Source organism: Pieris napi, chromosome 6, assembly GCF_905475465.1.
Source record: "Pieris napi chromosome 6, ilPieNapi1.2, whole genome shotgun sequence".
Lineage (NCBI taxonomy): Eukaryota > Metazoa > Arthropoda > Insecta > Lepidoptera > Pieridae > Pieris > Pieris napi.
The window spans coordinates 4225981-4241641 of NC_062239.1; the positions used below are offsets into that span (position 1 = coordinate 4225981).

General features: G+C 31.8%; 2 protein-coding genes across 2 annotated transcripts in view; one reads left to right on the top strand and one right to left on the bottom strand.

Annotated features, from left to right (window-relative positions):
- Nucleotides 1-15661, bottom strand: part of LOC125050186 (elongation factor-like GTPase 1) — a 95095-nt gene that overhangs the window by 41101 nt on the left and 38333 nt on the right. The gene's annotated exons all lie outside the window — the stretch shown is intronic.
- LOC125050187 (zonadhesin) overlaps nucleotides 1543-15661 on the top strand; it is a 44517-nt gene continuing 30398 nt past the window's right edge. The window contains exon 1 of the mRNA XM_047649839.1: nucleotides 1543-2386. Within this exon, the coding sequence (XP_047505795.1) occupies nucleotides 1601-2386 (786 nt within the window). The 5' untranslated portion in view covers nucleotides 1543-1600. The remainder of the gene's footprint in view (nucleotides 2387-15661) is intronic.

Consider the following 15661-nt stretch of genomic DNA (forward strand, 5'->3'; position numbering starts at 1 on the left):
TTAAGAGCTTTTATGTTTGCTAATTCCCTTTAGAGAATCCAATAAGGCGATTTGCACAATGCTTTGACCAAGCGTTTTCTATATATAATCACAGTTTCTTTAAAGTAATTGAATGATCGTTAAAAGGAAAAGTTGCCTCGTGACATTCAAAAATACCTATAGACAATGGTGTGAAAGGTTCTAGTTAGGATAGAGGTAATGATTTAGAAACAATCGAAGTGGTCCATTTTGGCTATTATGTGAATTTTACTCGGCTCGTTCAATTATCGCTACTCGAATAGTGTCAGTAGGTAGAAATTGTTATTGCCGTATCGGTACGTTATTGAAGCATTTTTATATTTGACTGTTATTATCGGATTTTCAATCTTTAACAAAGAAGATAATCGATTACGTCGGTTGTAATGCTCCTCTAAACAGATCTCTACTTGCTGTAAACGACGCTTTGAGGCTATTTTATGACAGTTTCCATGTCTTTTGGCGTAAGATGCTGCAGCCATTGTTAACTTACTAATAACAATTGCAAGGAAGGAATATATTACAATTTAAAGTGCATATTTGATTTAATATTTGAATATCTTAATCTAGTTTGTTGTCGTTTCCCTTTAAATGTGATGCACATATGAATATACTGTGGTTTTATATATTGTGTGTTCTCTGTAAGTGTCTGTATATTTCGTATGGTCTTTTAAAATAAATAAATATATCAGATATCACTGATAATTTCTATGTTAAATACGTATATAGGATACATTAATCTACTAATTTATATGAAACAGTAAAAAAAATAAAGCAAGTTTCATCTATACAAACCTAGACTTGCCTTACCTTTGAAACTGGAAATATAAAGTTTAGTATCAATTAAATTAAAGTAATAAAATGATTTTATAATGACTTATTCAACATTTACTACCCAAGTAATCATAAGTTAATAAACATAAACACAAACTTAAAATTACAAAAGCATTAACTTCAATAAATGAATATTGCGAATCTCATCGTTAAATAGAATCTTAAGAGTGCAATTATTTCAAGTCTTGCAGAATAAACAATTTAACTTTACAATGCTTAAGTAGACCATGATGATGCATCGTGGGAGCTTAAAAAATGCAAATATAAATGAAGAGTTTAAGTTTAAATAGAGCGTGAAAAATGATCAATCTATGAAAATTACACGGATTGCGGTGACGCCGTTCAAAATTTATATTTGAGGTGTCGAACCTACTTAAAATAAGTATTGCACAGCTAAGTAGTTTTAAGAAAGAAATAAGTTTGTCGTATATTGCTGTCTAAGTCAAATTGAATTAAAAATGTTTTTACATGCCAAAAACTATTTTGAAAAAAAAAATTTTTTTGTATATCCTGTCCCAGGTACCACTTGGCAACATCAAGTAATTTTCTTATTTCGTTCACGTCTTTCACGTGTATCTTAACCACCAGTGGTTTCATAAACGAAATGATCACAACTTTCACGCGTATGCGTTTCCTGCGTGCAATTTGCAGCGCGACCCTATGAAATGAACCGGGTGAACGGTGGTGGTGCTGTCGATGCGCTAGCGCAGTCCCGCTCCGATCGTCAACGCGGCCGCACGCACGCCGCGACATGCCTCGTCTTTCGTACGTTATCCTCGCGCTCGTCGCTCTCGCTTCAGCATCCGAACCTTCAAAGCCGCGTCTTATAGACTTCAATCCCTGGTCATGGATCCCAAACAACCGAAACAAGTCGCCATCAATCATGGATTATTTCTTCCCGCCATCCAGAACCCCAAAGCAATCTAACTTAGACCCTCCGGCGGACCGACAGCCTCCCACAGTACAAACTACCATGGATGACGCTGCAACCATGACAACTATTAATGAGCGTCCAACTACTATGGCAAGAAAATCCCACAATAAAATAAAAACCACTATTCCAGCTCCTCGTCCTACAGCCACTGCTCCACCAAAATTAAAAAAGACTTCCCACAAGACTGTCCCTACTGAGACAACTGTTGAAACAAAAGTCACCCAAACAATTAAATATGAATCGTCAACTACTAAGGTACCGGTAACCTCGCGGCCAACAAAACATTACTCTATCCGCCCATTGCGCACCACTGAGACACCGTTTGTTCAGGAAACTGCCTCAACAATGAACTTGAACAGCGATATTACTGAAACTATTGCCGTTGAAACACTGGGAACTACCAATGAGATTGTGAAGGAAACTGTTGTGCCGACTCTGAGTACAGATCAGCATTCAACAGAAGGATCTTCAACAATAACCATGGACTCCACGACGTTTACTGACAGCACCACTGAACCAGCAGATAGCCGCGAAGGATACCTTCCGTTGAGAGACAAGCCTCAACAGACGCACGTAAAGATCAATGACCAGACTAAAAAAGAGGTAAGAGAATTTTTTTGCGAAATTACTAATTATCATACTAATAATATTAAATAGAAGACTAACTGACCGTCTATTATTAGAAGTATTGGAAGAAATACAATTGTAAGCATTTGATCGTTCAATATAAAAGGATAGAATTAGGTTGCGTTGAACTATTTACTCCTTTTTTGTTCCCACCAACATTATCGTGACCATCCTGGCACGACTCTCCTAACATGCCGTGTTTCAAATATCCCATCTATTTCTAAGCTTCACGTGATCCTTTTGTTATTTCACAGTGAAAGTTAAAACAACATAATTCAGTGAAATAATCTAAATAAATATATTAGGAGCAAGATAGTTCTGCGTGCTTTCATTTGCATTTTCACACGTATCTATAAACAGTAGTTACTATTGTCCGGAAATGCGTAAAAAATCTCACAACACTCTCAAATAAATATTCATAATTAACAAAGAAAAGTTTTACATACAAACACTTTTGAATAAATTATCAGGCGTCATTAGTTCTCTACAAAAACCGCGGTAATTATCGTTTAAAATCATCCAATGGTTAGGGTCAGCTCATTTGCAGGCGAGCAAAAACGCAGAGCTCAATAATTCTAAGTTTTGGTAATGAAGGACGGACAAGAGAAATGATAGATGACGCTTTTTTTATGGTTTTTAATATAGATAATAGCGTCGAGATTTTTACTAATATTATTTCTTTACAATGAATCCAAACCATATTTTTTCAGATTTGCCTTAACAATTTTAATTATTAAGGCAAATCTGAAAAAAAATATAATAACTTATTTCCGTCCTTATAAAGTTTAAACTTGACCCGATATGTAAGAAACATAATACGGTACATAAATATTCATGATTTCACGTAATTAGCATTCTTGACCCCATCTCACACAAGCATGAAATGCATAAAGTTCTAAAAATTTCTTAAAGAAACAAAACGTCAAAAAGAACCAAGCGAGGCCCCAACTTTCATCTCATTAACGCTAAGCCACATTGAAAACCATCTTAGGATAAACAAATTTTCTTTCCGAACAATATTCTTAACACTTTCACTATGAGATAGTTCATACACTGAATTTTCTAAATGCCAATCAGTTTAATGCATCGTCACTAATAGCTTTTCAAATAGCTTTCCTCCGTATTGTTAAACCGAAAAAGATTTGAAATCGTTTCATTTCGTTGTGATCGTAAAATTTTATGTGCAAAACTACATCATTGGATAATGCCCGGCTGAGGATTTCAACTGAGACGCCAAATATTAAAACATTAAACACTCAGTAATAAAACGATATGGTTAACGAAATTGCATACAATTTCGGAAAGCTTTATACATTTGCGGTTAATGTGCTAAACATCACGTACAGCAGTCTCACGAATTAAAAACTTAATTAAGGAATCGTTTAGCTCACGGAATTTGGTTACGGAACATTTGAATCCGGGTAACATATTTTTAGTAAGGTCAATCTCTTCACTATAAATTTGTTGACCCAGAGATTTATTTATTTAATAAATATTGATAGCGAAAGTAAAAATTACTTAAGGGCTAGGCAAATATAATAAGATATATTAGAGATTAATTATCTTCTGTTTGGTGGCAACTTTATAAGGTGTACTAGAAATGTACATAGTATGTATGTTAGTTCAATGTTCTTTAGTACAGGTGCTAACAATAGAAACATTTGAATTATAAACGTCAATAAAATCGATCTAGGAATTTGAATCAATGGTAATCGTGTCCAATTAATCAGCACGCATTACGGATAGAAAGTCGATAGTCGTATTTATATTACGGATTCTAAGAGAAAGGGTGTAGTTAGTACTTTAGGTACGAAAGCAAATAACTAGGTTGCTAACTGTGAATGAAAGTGTTTGTGTCAAACATTTAATATATCATGTATTTTCCCTTGAAATTAAATAATCTTTGCTGTCGCGATTGTAGACACACCTGTTAATGTTCTCGGGTGTATTTCATTCACAGCAAAATCCCTTACATAATTACCGTCTTGATTCGTTTTCTCACATCAAAAGATCTTGTTACTACTTAATTGTAGAAAGTATTGCTATTGTAACTAATAAAATTAGATCTGTGTGACATTACCTAAATCAATTACAACCTTAATTCTGCTTTCATTCGCATTCCAATTTGTTAAATAATATATTACATAACGCGATAATCGAAATAATTTCATTCACTTATCTCGAAGTGAATTAACACTCACTCCTTAACAATTGCGAATAAAAGCTTTTTGATCACGATTCTCTAAGACATAAGGAAAGCTATTTTAGAGATTAGAGATTGTATCGCCGATGAGATTGCCAAAATTTGGGATTGAAGGCTTCTAGTTTGTGCGAGCAATACAGACAATGCGGACAAAGACTTTGATTATTGATCACACAATTATCATTTTCGTAGAATAATGATCTTAAACAACATAGAACAGCTTTAAACAAATACACTGTAAACTCTTTATAACGTCATTCGTTATAACGAAAATTTCTCTATAACATAAAAAAGGATTAAATTTATTTGGTTTAACCCAATACCCATACATTAATTCTTCTCTCCCTATAACGAAACATCTTTATAATAATAATTGCGTATTGTGTGACTAATAAAAATGTATTGATCATACAATAGACAAACGAAGGGGTCTTGTATATTGAATTTAGATCTGCTGATCTTCGTTTATTATGGTTACTGAACGATAAGAAGAATCATGTTACAATGAATCAAATGTGTATAGATATTAAATAACTTTTTATGTTAAATCTAGTTGTTAGTGGTTTTACAAATTATTATCAATTACAACGTGTGCGTGATGATTTCGCGACAGCTCGCCAAAGTTACGGTTTAACTCTACGTGCCAGATTGTGGGTCGTCTATGTGTGTCTATGGATCAGGACAAAATGTGTTATCATAGCCTGATTTACATTTGCTGTATCATTATATTAACGGTCGGTATCAACGATTATGGATAAATTAGTTCAAGCATATTTTGAAATTACATGCGGACTTGTTACTAAAACTTAGATGATCCAATAAATATCAACGTTATAAGTAATAATCATAAAGTCTTTTTGTTCATATCCTTAAGTTCCATTTCAAATGGTGTTAGTATTATCTTATTGCTAGATGTTAGCCTCCTGTGGATATGGACCCCTCTTGGGTGAAGCTCTCGTTCAACTCTTTCCAGATGTCTCTATCTTTGCCAATAGGCTGCTAGCTTTTTCGTGCTAGTTACTGGCCCATCTTCTTTTCGGCCTGCCCAGACAAGTTGTAAGTAATATCATATACAAATTATTGATGCTAGGCCTCATCATAGACTCAGGGCTAGAATACAATTCACGTTTGAAACAACACAATTACCTTTAGCAAGTAATCATAGAAATGAAACAGAGAAATGATCAAACAATTTACAGAAGCTTCGCAAATCTTCCACGGTGACACGCATTATAACAATTTATACGCTACTAATTACACGACAGTAATAATAGGTAATATGAAAGCAACAGGCTAGAAACACGAAGAGATGGACAGGTTCCGTGCGTAGTTGCAATTTGTACATCCGCCGTGCGACGACCGACTTTGACTTCTCAATTATTAATTCAAGGCCATTGCTGCATTATTGCATAACGATTGATACGTTAGCCATTGATTCAGTTACAACATCCGGAAATTCTATGACATGCCGTTATTTATGCACACCTGTGATCTATTAATTAATTTATTTATTTAAGTTTACCACACAAAGTTACGCAAGCTATTTGTTCTAAAATACATGACAATTATGGTAAACGGAAATGTTACAAAAATATTACACTTTCAATTTTAGATTTTACTAAGAATTTTTGTTTAACAATTCTGATTAGATATCAAATAGGCACTTTCCAATGCTTTTAATTTAATTTAAAATATTGATCAGCCCACTACCTGCCAGCTACACTATATTCAGTTTTGGATAGGTATTATTTATTCTGATATATTTGCGAAGAATTCGAATGAGAGGTGCTTGAACTTCTAGATTATCTATTAACCAAACTATACACTTGCGTAGGTATTAAGACTTCATAATTTTTGTTTTGCATTCAATGCGTTTTGATTACACTTCACAAGGCATAAAACAAAAACGATGTATCAATAACCCTCAGTAATTTTCTTTGCAGTATTAAAGAAATAATAACTATTTCGTATAATACATTGGTACTGTGGTTAGATTAACCACTACAAGATTCAATCTCCAGTACAGGAACGTACGTTTTTATTCATATTTTATGGTTGGTTAATATAGGGTAATTTGTATTTTTCAATTACTTCATTTTTTTGCGCATGCGCATTTGGCGCATGCATATAGAAATTGTTTTATTATTTACACTGTTATTATCTTAGTTTCAATCTCGTATAAGAATAAAATGATTGATGAAAACAAATTAAATACGAGAAACAAATTTGGAATGACCTATAAAGTAAGAATGTCGCTAGTACCCTTACATAGTCTTCTCTCCTCAAGTGTTTAAGAAAAACTCAGTGACGTGGTCCATAAACATGCCTTACGGGACTTAGGTAAGTAAAAAGTGGTTTAACAGTGCAATCGCTGTTGGAAATATTTTTTACAATGAAATACGTAATCCAAGATTTGCCGATAGCGGCTCACGTCAAGTGTTACATTGATTTATACAGATTCATCTACATAAGTACAGTTACGAATAAAAAGGTAATTGTACAATTTCGTAGTAAATGAATAAAAATAATTTGTGCAAATTTCACTTGATGAAGTTGTGACCGTTTAAAATCGTAACTTTGTTATGACAGTAATTAAGAAAGTTCTGATTTTGTTACCTTGTATGTAGGTTAACAGTGCAATGAAGATAAATTAAAATGTACTATACAAATATGTTTCACGAAAGCGAAACTAACAACTTTATTGTAGAAAGTGTATGAAATCAATTAATCTGCCGAATTGTATTCGATTAGCTGAATTTATGGTATTTACAATTGTAATCGAAATGTTGATTTAAAGGTCAGAGTACTTTAAAACATTATACTACTGTTAGGAAAACGCAATTGAGCTAGCTTAGTATTTAATACCAAATAGTTCAACTTACATGGTAGAATATCCCCTGAGAGATTACTGTATAAATATAATCAAATAAAACCCCGCGACTTTATTTTTATTTAGGTTTGTGAGTCAAAATATACTATTATAAACAAACTTACATGTTAATAAGCTTGATAAAAATGTATAAGATAAGATTGAGTTGCTTTAAGCTTGATTAAGATTAATAAAACCATTCGTGATTGAGTGGTTTTTAATGATTACTTTAGTGGCATCCCTGAATACTTGTAATTACGCAGCCTATGAATGACAGGTAATTAACCATTTAAATAGGCTTCAAATTGACATTGCTATGGCATTCGGTAAAAGTTTCGTTTCATTTCAACATTTATTTGGTAATATTTTATTTAAAAAATACGTCAATTTTACGCGTGATAATTTTTTGAATAAACTAGTTTGTCACTATTGATTGATATTTTTATCTTTACACAGAATACTTATTAAATCAAATAAATTTATACTCAGGTATCATAATCAAACAAAAAATGCGACACTAAATCAACATCTTCAATATCCCCCCCCATCATAAATTATTCGTTAAATATGAAAATTAAATAACAAGTATAATTAAATAATATTAAATATAACAAGCTAATATTGCATTTTTTTAAATCGTAAACATAATAATATACTTTTCGTTTATAAATAATACTAACACATTTACACAGAATTCGACACAAGTAGTTACGAGATAGACGGGTACGAATTTTAGTATTTTTATTAAATCAAACCTAATTTCACTTTATATGTATTTCAATGGAAGGAAAGTATAGAAGTATGCTAATTGTATGTGTTAGAAAACATTTTCACACTCAGCAAAACGTGAATGTGTCCATTAGGTATGTATTTGGAGCACCATAGAGCACTTGTGACAAACCATTAATGTTCACTAAACATACAGTGTATTCCGAACATAAACTAAATTACTTAAAGACTACAAGACTTTCGACCGAGCTTAGACTTTTTACCAAAGTAATTTTAAATAACTACCGCACAAGCGAAATTTACGAAAGCTTTCTGAGAGTTTACTTTAAAACTAATATTGATAAAGTTGTATTTATAATGTGACCGTCGTGTATGGAATTAATAATTCCGCGTTCGACTATTGAATCTTAAAAACACTTTTATCAAGACACACTACAGTATTGAACTAGTGGCTTGAGCGGGCGCCTCTATAGCCTCTTTGAATAACCTCTCTAATGGACTTTTCTTTCTGTGTGCGCAATTAACACTCGTACGACGAAGGAACATCGTGAGGAAATTGGCATGCCTTAGAACTAAACATTCAGGTTGATCTACTACTTACCTATTAAAAATGATCACTAAAGCCATGTCTTAAAGTTTGTAGCGCTACTGCTTTTTTATCAAGACGTTTCTGATTGCGACAATGCCCTTTCAATATACCTTGTCAATTTAAGTGAAAGTTAAAAAGGCCCAATTGATTACCGGTAAAAATCAATTAACTTTGAAAAGTGTGATGGTTTAAATATTTGATTGGATTGTATAATGATTAAGGCTTTTGTATCATAATTTTAAAGACAAGGTAATTAGGTAAAAATTCAGAGCAAAATTAATAATAATGCGAAGTAGATAAAATATGTTTAAACATAAAATAAAGTTAGATATTATAACTGCCTTAAATAAGTTATGATTCAAATTAAAGGTTAGATTTTGCTACCAAAGTCAAAAATACACATAATTTCAAACTCAATGCAGGTTGTAATGAATGAGATTTAATCTTACCCTATTCGAAAAACAGCTTACCTGAAACAAAATAATAAATCTACATTACACATAATATAGGCATCAATCATACAAGCGTTATAAAAACTTGTTTGTATGTCATTATGTCATAGAAATAAAGCAATACAAACTGACCTCTTCATTTATTAGTAATCGAAAGTAATGTTTGAAGTTATTTAAGAACACGTGGTTGGCTACACAAAAAAATTAATCAAAATTATGCAAGAGTCTGACAGCTTGTTAACTTAGAATTTTTCATCTTTGACTTTGGTCTGACGAGTTCTATCGATAGTTAAGAGTTTAGTAAGTATTGTCTTGATTTTTATTGATCATTTGCAGAAATTACAATATATTTGATACTTTTAACACAGCTTTATTATAATTAGATAAAAATGATACACGAATAATTTAGTTAATTCCGCAAATGGTTGAAATACTTTTTATAAATTATTGAGGGCGTATAATTTGCATAGACCATTGCTATGATTTAATTATCCTTATTAATACGTGCTATTCAGTGTGGTCATAGGATTTTGTACCCCAATACTCGAAGCGTATCAAGCAATTGAGACGATAAATATTTACCCACATACTCCTAAATGGAACTAGTTTTTCATAACGGTCAAGAAAAATAAATGACTGAAGTATCATACATGTTACATCAATTATCTCAGAACTATTATATAAAACGTATATAATATAATTACTTTTCTCGTATCCGGTTGCCTGAAGCACATTTTACAAGCCAATTTTAAACGCATTAATATACAATTAAAAGGTGCGGAGTCTGTCTAATGAAGTAATGATTCAAAAGATGAATCGTTTTGAGTTCTGAACTATGCCTTATATACTTCAGAGCTTATTTATATGGCTTGATTAACAAGATGTTGTTAAATACATCTATTTAAATGAAAAATATTTTTGAAGTTATACTTCTTTAGGCGCGTTATGAAAAATTGATGAGTGAAATTTTACGATGCGCGCGCACCGTGACACAAAATTAACAGAATGAAGTTGCCCACGGAAGATGCTACGGCATTGGACATAATTTAAAAACAAGATTGGAATAATACCTAATAGAATTTATGTTACACTTAATGTAAGAGAATAATAATAAATATTTATTTATTTAATTTTTCAAATGTAAACTGAACTTTATTGACTATAATGACTCCTTTTACAGTCTTTGATTATTTAATTGTAATTAATTATTTGCATGCAATCAAAAACTATTTTTAATAATGTCAAAGAAGTATAACTTCTTACGCGCGTACATAAGTACACGCACCCTTTTTTTATTGTAAGTTACAATTTTTTTGCCGAAATAAACGATTGAATCTGGTGGCGGTGTGTCGATTACGTAGGCGCATTGTCTTTACAGTCAGTAATGATGTAGCTAAATAAAGAGTCACAGATTCATACAGACACACTCAAAAACAGTATTATTATAGATAAAGTACAATAATATCATATGAATTTGACACATCCATAAACCATAACACGCAATTGCAAGCGTTTTAAGCTTTCTTCGGATGTGCAAAATATGATACAAATCTCTGTCTATATGGTACAAATTCCCAATACACGTGATAATTGCTTTAGCTTATATATAAGGATTGTGAGAATAATCCTTTTACGGATTGAAAAACGGTAATCGTTACGTAAAAGTAGAGAAAATCTAGCACGAAGTATTCTAAGAAACTATTTGCAATAAAGCCGGTTAATGTTGACTTGCAGCTGATATTTTTGGCACATCTAATGCCCTGTACTGCTACTTTTCTTGTATTACCGTTATGTTACAGTAAGGTCTGATCTAGGGTCATCAAAAGCTATGTGAACCGTGATAAAATCAGTAGGTGTTAGTCAGCTAACGTTAGACAAAACACACACGTCATATTTGGAAATACGCACAAGATTCAGATTTGATCTGAGGTGAAATTCAACTTTCTCTTCGTGATTACTGCAAAAGCGGATAAAGGATATTATCATTGTGTATATACAGTAATGTTTTTTTTATATATTACACAGTTTTAACATACTCTCGCGGCATAGTGGTTACATAAATATTATATTAAAGAAATCTGAATAATTTTTATGAGTGCTTTTAATTATAAAAAAAGAAACGTACAATTCTCAATACCTCGGTAGTTTACGATAGGCTGCGATAGCGCAGCATTCAACTGAATAATGCTCAATAAACCACTGTGTCAGCTAGCGGTATAAGGCTTTTTTCCCTTTTCATGTCTTAACCGTTGTCCGTCTAATGATTCGATAAGCCTGTCTTAATAGATGTTAACAGAGGTAAGTATTTTTCAACATTTACAGCCGATGCCGTAATCGAAATTAGTTTATATTAGGCGTGTGTAATGATTTGAATTTCGAATCAGTTTTTCCAGGTATGGGTTTACAGTTCGCAAACTTGCACTTAAAATCTCTAAGTAAAATCGTAGCCCTAAAAAGAGTATAGTAATGACTAAAAAGCAAGAGTTTATGAGGATATCATATAAGTAAAAAATCTAGTTCACTTTTCGTTTCAAAGCTTTAATGATGGTATCGGTGATAAATAGTGCGATCATTCAGCGCAAAAAGTGGCCGTTGCGTACTTAAATGGGCAGATCGCCTCTCACTACTAACTGTAGCAAACTGCTTTGTCGCCATTGACACTAACTTAATCTATGTTTAGGAAGGTCGGTGAATACTTGTACACCGTACGTTCCTGGAATTAGTTAGTTACTCTATTTTTATTACCTGGTTAATAGGATCGTTCGTAATTTCAATTTATAGGCTACAAAGATTAATGAGAAAATGAAGGTTAAAAGAGTGGCGGATAGTTTATTGCTAGTTCTTCTCTTCCGTTCATTAAATATATATTTCTTTTTTGACGTTCATAAGTGTACTTTGTGTTACCTATATGAATACATGATTTTGACTTTTACTTTAGTCATTAACAATAAGTATAAATCGACACTAGGCCTACGATACATTACTAATACAGTGATGATGTCACACATGGCATTCAAAGTAAAGAATTCTGAACGAAGGTAAAATCATTAAAATGTAAGCACGTCCGATATAATGAAAGCTTGCGATTTGAATCGAAAGTTTCGCCTTATGACCGTGAGAAGATTTTGTTCACGTACTAAGTATAAAAATACAGATAAATAAATCTCACATTTCACCGCAAATAATTATTGGGATGATCACGATATCAATTATCCGTGTTCCACAATCGGACATTGCTTGTGATATCGGAAACGTGACCGTTCTTATTTGTTGTGCGGTTGGTAACGAAAGTCTACCCACATTGGCTATCGAGTATGCATGTATCACTTGACTTAGAATTTTCATAGTTAGACACGGGTCAAGCGCTCAATCAGAACAATCTATTCTCCGTATGGGATCTTTATTTGTTCTTAAGATTGATTTGGCATAAAAGGTACTTGATCTCTAATATTATAACAAAATTTAGCCTTGTAATGATTTCCGAATACTTTCTTTATAAATTTAAAATTCTGTACAAAACCAGGTCGTTTATGGCGGATTTGAAACCAAGTCCTACGTTTGGGATCCATGCCATTAGGGTACTTACTACCGGTATAAATAATAATTCAAATCACGTGTAGCGAAATTCGCAATACCAACGCATACTATCTTGAGTATGCATGGTTTGTTTATCTAGCCGGAAAGGAAATAACACAATTACATCTTCGATGAGAAGTAATTGTTTGTTTTCTAAAGAAATGTCTCATTGAAATAATTTTCGCATTGTTGGTTCTATGGAGATGAAAGATGGAGTGTTTTGAAGAATAACAATACACATGAATGGGAATAGATGAACATGTTGAATATGGAAATAATAAAAGATTTATCAGCAGCTTTTAAAAGCTCTAGAGCTTAGACCTATCATAATGGAGGCTTAATTTTTTTTTCAAGTTAAAAGTATTCATAACAATTTGCAAAGCAGATATATATATATAATACATATAATACATTAATAGTTATAAATTAATACAAATAATAAAATAAAAATAATGATGAAAAAATGATGAAGGCAAAATAAGGATGAAAGAGCTTATATAAATTATGTTTATAATTAATATAATAGGAAAAGAAACCATTATATAACATATCAACGTGTTATTGTAAAAATTGGCATTTAATGGATCTATTAGATACCTCTCTTAATTATCTCAGTAAGGATAACAATATAGAAATTATTTCAATTACACATAATTCATAACATTGTGTAACTATATTAATATGCGTACAAATCGGAGAAAGCTATTGTATAGTTCCGTTCGGTCTGATAACCTCAGATGCTATTGTGGTCATAAAAAACAGTGACGTACAAGAAATAGCCTCTTCATTTTACTAAATGAGTTGCCACTTGTAAAATTGAGCTTCATACGTCGGTAGCATTGAATGGCTATTTGATGGCCATAACACTTTCTCGCCTTTTGTGTTGAATAAACATAATATCATTATGGTACGTTTGTCATCCCCTGTTCAATTTACCTCGGATAATTGATTGGGGATAATGTTCACGGCTCTACAAGATTTCACTGAGCGCGTCGAATGTTAACTGTTGTTTTTATGTTTCCCAGTTTTTGCTCGATGCCTTGGAAACGGAGTCAATGTTATAAAATATTCTTTATTTTTATAAGGCATCGTAAATTGGCAAAATAGCCTATTTTAAATTAGGTCATATGAATGCTTTAACAACGGTAACATTTTTCTATCTCTAAACGAAGTTCAGGTCAAGAAGATATAATTAGTAAATCACACATAGTTCACTAAATCATAATAAAACAATTTTTATCCAATGTTATCTTCGAAAGTTATATTTATAACGCCGGTGCTTTATAATACACTGATCGTCATATTAGCATAAGGTCACGCTGCATGGAACATGGCGCACGCATATTTTAGTTTTTGCATAAGCTTAAATATTATTGATATATTCACACCTTTGGAACTTCACAAGACTGTACCGTTGAAGTACTATAATATAGTATGAGCCATACGGATAGGTAAATTTATAATGGCATACTGATTACCTCTAGACGTACATCGTATTTTCAAAACAAAAGTTTACCGTAATTACGCAAAAAAACTGATCAATTTACTATTGAATTATTGATGTATTCTTTGTTAATCTACTAAGTGCATAATCCAAACGCATATTTATAAGGGTAATGTTTTTATCCTCGCGTAATAAAAACGATTATACATAGTAATTCTAAAATGGTTGATTAATTAAGCACAACGGTAGTATTAATTGTAGGGAATAAATATTAATGAAACTATTAATTCTCTGTGTAAGTTACTGCGTGTAATTATCATGCAAGACATATTTATATTGCCAAGTAACTAATTAACTAAATATCAGTAGCCTGATAAAAAAATATCTAGTGGCGCTACAACCTTTATTGATCTGTTTATTCAATTATTTTTGTTTTATTGGCAAGTAGAAAACCATCCTTCTAGGAAACATGTCGTCTATATTTGGGTAAAACATGCCAATTTATTCGTGATGTTTGATTTTACTGTATTAGCAAGTGTTAAATGCGCACCTCAGGTGGTTCGCGGACGATTCCCAGACACCACTTAAAAACCAAACTAATTACTAAAAAATATTAAAATAGTTTATTGTATTAATACATATATAAATAGTGTATTATATTAAAAATAAATACATTATTTACATATTAAACAACTAGTACACAAGAACAGAGTGTCTTCCCTTAATATAGACTGTAGATAGTGTTATTGGACATTTTCTTACGTTAAATACCTTTTAACATTAGGTTAGACTTAAATTGCTTATAAGTGTTAAATTAATAATAATTTCTCAGTGCAGAGACAATTTATTAAAAAACCACATCTTAGGTCCTTATGCGTAGTTTCTTGATCACATTTGGTCTAAGATCCCGCTATACAACGACCTTCACCGAGATGCTTATTTAATGAAACTTATTTTATATATAATTTAATATGTCAATAAATATAATCCACATGGGTTGCCTAGCAAATTTCACTCCAGAGTATTTTTAATTAATTTAAAAAAAAAAAAATTTTTTAAACATTTCACCGGTATGATTATTAGATAAATTCTATACCAATCGAAAGTATGAAGCCCATAGAATATGCAAAAGTTAGGTTGTTTTTAATCAATTAATTATTTATGTGTATATTTTTTATGTGACACTAAAGTATATATACATCTTTAGTATAAACGAAGGTTTTAGTGATACATATATAATACTACCCTGATTAAAAATATTGATTGAAAAAAGTTCAAAAAATTTACTACATGCAAATTATAAAAAAAAAAATTTTTTTTTAATATTAATTAAACATACTCTGGACTGAAATTTGCTAGGCAACCCATATGGATTATATTTATTGACAT